Source organism: Haplochromis burtoni, unplaced genomic scaffold, assembly GCF_018398535.1.
Source record: "Haplochromis burtoni strain Fernald_Lab_line unplaced genomic scaffold, NCSU_Asbu1 Contig_167, whole genome shotgun sequence".
Lineage (NCBI taxonomy): Eukaryota > Metazoa > Chordata > Actinopteri > Cichliformes > Cichlidae > Haplochromis > Haplochromis burtoni.
In genome coordinates, this window is record NW_024582528.1 from 289,429 (window position 1) to 295,187 (window position 5,759).

General features: G+C 49.4%; 1 protein-coding gene across 1 annotated transcript; it reads left to right on the forward strand.

Moving 5' to 3' along the window:
- The first annotated feature begins 798 nt into the window (after positions 1 to 798).
- slitrk4 (SLIT and NTRK-like family, member 4) lies at positions 799 to 5,725 on the forward strand. The gene is made up of 2 exons (XM_005940346.3): positions 799 to 2,202; positions 2,948 to 5,725. Exon 2 carries the CDS (start codon positions 2,990 to 2,992, stop codon positions 5,525 to 5,527), a length of 2,538 nt encoding a protein of 845 aa, XP_005940408.1. The 5' UTR covers positions 799 to 2,202; positions 2,948 to 2,989; the 3' UTR covers positions 5,528 to 5,725.
- The last annotated feature ends 34 nt before the right edge of the window (positions 5,726 to 5,759 follow it).

The following is a 5,759-nucleotide window of genomic DNA, read 5'->3' on the forward strand; positions in this document are numbered from 1 at the left end:
ATAATAGCAAGAATGTATAAAAATGTATCTGTATAAGGAGGGGGCTAACTTACCTCCTCTTGTGTCCTCCTCTAATCTGCTTCATCGAGCTCCTTCTTCCATGTTCTCCCACAAACATGCACAATAAACTTGAGCTCCTGACTGACTGATTCTCCATCACCATCTCCGTTTTTGTCTCTCTTCCAGCCCGCCTGACTGCAGCGCTCCTGAATAATAACCCCATCTCCCTCTCTCGCTCGCTCGCTTTCTCTCCCTCCTGTTTAAAATGCCGCTCACAGGCGCGCTCCCGTGCCGGGTTTTAAGCACACACACATGCCCCTCTCTCTCTCTCTCTCCACACGGACCTCGGGGACGCGCTCGGTCCGTGTTGCGCTGTGACTCTTTCGCAGTGCTGCTTTTATTTTCTTAACGGCGCCAAGTCCACCCGCACGCGCGCACACTCCCTTCCTCCGTCTCCATCAGCGCTTTGATCTTGACCCCCCCTTCCCCCCACCCCACGAGCTCACACAGGGTAGGAAATAAAAACAGGTGAAGCCTCCTTTTATTACATTTAAGAATAGAAAAATAATAAAACAAAAAATCTGAATCTGCTCGTAAATATTGAGCAAATGCAGCTGTTGCAGTGTTCGCTCACCCTAATGGATCTGGTTCAAGGTCTGGAGTATCTTTTTTCTCTTTTCGGTCTATGTGAGCGAGCCCCCCTCCTCCTCCTCCTCCCTCCCTCCCTCCCTCTCTCTCTCTCTCTCTCTCTCTCCCTCTCCCTCCTCCCTCCCTCTCCATCTCTGCATTCTCCTCTTTTTAGTCGTGTGGGAAGCTCCGTGAATGCGGCTGCAGAAGGAGCCAGCATACTTATGCGCCTGACACGGATACTGTTCTGTCTTTACAGGAGGGAGAGAAACACAAGCTTGCTTTTCTCCGGTGTGACACCCCTCCCCCCTCCTCTGCCATTTATTCCACCTGGATATTTTTTGTGTTTTTCCCAAAGAGAGGATTACTTAAAAAATTATCAAGTCCATTTTGATTCTTTTTTTCTCCCTTCCCTTCTTTGGACCTATGAAAGAGCGAATGTGCGGACTTTCGAGCGCCTCACTTGCACCACAGCGGACTAAAGGCTGAATAACTGCATTATTCATTTTTACGCACCGGTTTCTCTTGTCCTCACTCGTCTCTCTGGTTTCTCTCCATTTTTCTTTCTTCCTCCTTTTTTTCTCAGAAAGGAGCTTCAATATTTTTCTTCTTTATTACAGGGGAAAGAAACAAACAAAAAAGAGTAAGAACTGATTCCCTCCCACTTGGATGAGACTGAAATAATCTCTTCTCCATTCGACTGCAAACAAAGTGAAGAGAACCACCAACAGTTTTTTGGGGGGTGGAGGGATTAGCGCTGCACGGATGGAGAATAACCTCGTGACAAAAGCAACCTGATGGGGGCATTTTGGCCGCTTCTGCCCTCTGGAGCTTTATCCCCGTGCGCAACTTCGCTGGAAACGAACCAGTATTTATTCATTGGCCCTTCGGAGGGTTGCTCAGCCGAGCTGTAGCCAGACGCACAGTGCTGGCCATCATCATCATCATCCCCTCTCCCTCCCCATTTTCTACTCATTGCTACTCCGCTTTCTCTCGATCAGTTCCCCGCCTTTAAATAAAAACTCCAAGAATGATGGACTTATTCCACCGTACTGGTGTCCGCCTTGCGCCCCTTTTCACGCCTTGGAGTCGCCGGACGCGCCGTGAAGATCTCTGAAAGCTATCTGCCTCCCCCCACCCCCCACCCCCTCTTTCTATTTCCCCTCTTTCTACCTTCTTCTACCTTTCCCCCACTCCCTCTCTATCTCCCCTGCACCCAAATGAACGTTTTCCCATGGAGGTAGTACAGCCACTTTGGGGACCGAACGAGCAGCGGGGAGATTTTTCCAAGCAAGAGGAGCCCGTCAGTAAGAGGCGCATCGGGTGAAATCGGACCTCCCTCCTTCGCCTCTCCTCCTCTCCCTCCTCTGTTTCTCCATCTCCGCCTCGCACCTCCACCTCTCCGGTTTGCTCGGCTCCCTACATGGGGCTATAGAGGACTGGGGGGAGACCTTGTTGCGCCCCTATAACTGTCGGCTTCTGCTGGGCAGACTGTTTGCACGGCTCCATCCATGTCTCACCAATGCTGCCCTGTGTCTCCAGAGGGAGCCGCATTCATCACCACCACAGCTTTGGGTAAGTCCAATTTATTTAAATTCAGTCCCATGAAAAAGATCTCTCAGATTTCGTCATGTGGAATTTCTTCTTGTGTCACAGCTGCTATAAATGGGTGCAGCTTAAACCCCTCTCAGTGTGTCAGTAATGGGCACAGTCCCAATTCTTCTTCTCTTTGCTGTGTGCTATTCGCTGGTATTGGAGGTGCTGGCTCCAAATTAGACCTCCCCTAGAAAAGGGAACTGCAGCCATTTGACTTTGAATCTGAGAGGCACAAAACAGAGTTGTGCTGATGTCTGCGTCTTGCTTTGGGTGTCAGAATAAGATGCATAGACGTGCAGTATTTCAGGGGTTTGGATAAGTCCAGAGCATGTGCTACTTTTTCCTGCAGTACTGAATAACCTCCATCCAACATTTCAGGCTATCCAGGATTTGGAGGCATGACTGTGTGTCAGTAACAGAGATACGCAGTAACAGAGTTCATAGATTCTGATGAAATTGTGGGATCATTGCAAATGTGCATTATTAGCATCTTGGCTAGAATTTATTTCATACAGTGAGAATAATGTTTTCTTTTTTGTACTTTAAATATAAATCGAGTTAAATATTAAAATTGCAATGCAGTCAATCTCAAATATGAATTTTGATGGTGTGTGTGTGTGTGTGTGTGCGCGTGTGCATATCTGGTTTTGTGTGCATGTATGTACGCCTGCGTGTGTGGATGTTTGTGCATGCGCCTGTCTCTCTTTTCTTTTTCTTTCCAAAGGTTACTAAATGGTTTTCTGGGGGAGGATTTCTAACCGGCGAAATGCTGCTCGTACTCCTGCTGGCAGCCTTTTCTTCTTCTATCTCCGGCTCTCTCGCCTCCTCCCTCTCCTCCCCCTCAATGTCGAACGGACCCCCGATGGCAGACCCGTCCGCCCCGGACTTGCTGGCCGAGACCTGCGTCGCCTGCTCCTGCATGTCGGTGGAAAACGTGCTGTACGTCAACTGCGAGGAGATCACCGTCTATCGACCCACACAGCTCATCCCTCCGGCCTCGTCCCTCTACCACCTTAACTTCCAGAACAACTTTCTGATCATACTCTACCCAAACTCTTTCCTCAACTTCACCCACGCTGTCTCGCTGCACCTGGGGAACAATAAACTGCAGAACATTGAAGGTGGGGCCTTCATGGGGATGAGTGCGTTGAAACAGCTGCATCTGAACAGCAACGAGTTAAAGGTGCTGCGTGCGGACACTTTCTTAGGCATAGAAAACTTGGAATACCTTCAGGCTGACTACAACTTAATACAATACATTGAGAAGGGAGCCTTTAACAAACTGCACAAACTCAAAGTGCTGATCCTGAATGACAACCTCATACAGGCACTCCCCGACAACATATTTCGCTTTGCCTCACTCACACATCTGGATATAAGGGGCAACAGGATCCAGAAACTTCCCTATTTGGGTGTTCTGGAGCACATTGGACGCATTGTAGAGCTGCAGCTGGACGACAACCCCTGGAACTGTACCTGTGACCTAGCACCTCTCAAAGCGTGGCTTGAAAACATGCCCTATAATATTTTTATTGGCGAGGCCATATGTGAAACGCCAAGTGACTTGTACGGGAGGCTCCTGAAAGAAACCAACAAACAGGAGCTTTGTCCCATGGGAACAGGAAGTGAATTTGATGTTAGGATGCCACCTGCACAGCCCTCCAAAACGCCCCCAAGTACTGTGGCTCCCATAGCCACGAAAACGCCAAAAACCACAGACTCATCAAAGTTTTATGGCAATGGGATTGTGGCTGGAAGGAATAACCAGATTGTTTCCTTTCAGTTGTGTCCACAGCCCTGCAGCTGCAAAGCCCACCCTTCTGACTTTGGCATTAGCGTCAGCTGTCAGGAGAGGAATATTAAAAATCTAGCTGATCTCGTTCCCAAACCCCCAAATGCCAAGAAGCTTCACCTGAGTGGGAATTACATCCGTGACATCAATCCGAGTGATTTCCAAGGTTTTGAGGGCTTAGATCTGCTGCATCTTGGCAGCAATCAGATTGTCACAGTCCAGAAAGGTGTGTTTGCTAACCTCACTAATCTGAGGAGACTGTACTTAAATGGAAACATGCTTGAACAGTTGCACCCAGAGATGTTTTTGGGCCTCACAAACCTGCAGTACTTATATTTGGAATACAATGCCATAAAGGAAATCTTAGCAGGTACGTTTGATTCCATGCCAAACCTTCAACTCCTGTATCTCAACAACAACGTTCTGCGGAGTCTTCCTGCTTATGTGTTTGCGGGGATCCCATTAGCCAGACTCAATCTGAAAAACAACCACTTCATGACCCTGCCAGTGAGCGGTGTCTTGGACCAGCTGAGGTCACTGACCCAAATAGACCTGGAAGGGAACCCGTGGGAGTGCTCGTGCGATCTGGTTGCCCTCAAACTCTGGCTGCAGAAGCTGAGTGATGGAGTGGCTGCCAAAGAGGTGAAATGTGCCTCCCCTGTGCAGTTCGCCAACATTGAACTGCGCCTCTTAAAAAATGAGATCCTGTGTCCTCGGATGGCGAGGCCGCCCTTTATTCAGACTGGCGCCACCCCTGTTTTGACATCAGTGTCACCTGCTGGAGTTGGCAAAGCACCACCGGGAGGGCCCGTGCCTCTTTCAATTATGATCCTTAGCATCCTCGTAGTGCTGATCCTGACTGTGTTTGTGGCCTTCTGCCTTTTAGTCTTTGTCCTGAGGCGGAATAAAAAACCGGTGGGCAGGCAGGAGGGGCTGGGGAACCAGGAGTGCGGCTCAATGTCTTTGCAGCTTCGCCGCCACAGCCACAAATCCGGCAAAAAAGGTTCTATCCCCGGCGATGACTTGGGAGGCGAGACCTTCATCCCTCAGACTATCGAGCACATCGGCAAGAGCCACACCTGTGGGATCGGTCGCTCCTCAGACTTGGATGCCGGCTTCAAATTTGCAGACTCGCAGAGGCAGAAGATCATCCTGCGGAACAGCGCAGACAAGGAGAAAGACATGCTTTCCACTCTGGAGCGCAACAAACGCCTCAGCACCATTGACGAACTCGAGGAGTTTCTCCCCAACCGAGAGCCAAGCATGTTCATCCACAACTTCCTGGACAGCAAAAGAGATTTCAGCAGTATAGGGATGGGCGGATATGAAATCCGCTACCCAGAGAAAACGCTGGATAAAAAGATGAAGAAGTCGTCGCTGATAGGCGGGAACCACAGTAAGATCGTAGTGGAGCAGAGGAAAAGTGAGTATTACGAGCTGAAAGCCAAGCTCCAAGGAACGCCTGATTACCTGCAGGTGCTCGAGGAGCAGACTGCACTGAGTAAAATGTAGGGACTGTTGTGTTTGATCTGTGCATTGATTACACACACTTCTACAGTATGAAGTCAGCAACATGCAGGCAGACAGACAGCCGAACACATTTCTCTGGCTCTTTGTCCTCTCGAGACACACACACGTCATTCAAACCTTCAGCTCTCTCACCCTCTGCCTTCATTTCCCTCTCTGCAGCCACACACACACACACACACACACACACACACACACACACACACACACACACACA

What these genes read in the sequence shown, in the direction of transcription:
- slitrk4 (XM_005940346.3), top strand. Translation starts at nt 2,990, where the DNA reads ATGCTGCTCGTACTCCTGCTGGCAGCCTTTTCTTCTTCTATCTCCGGC.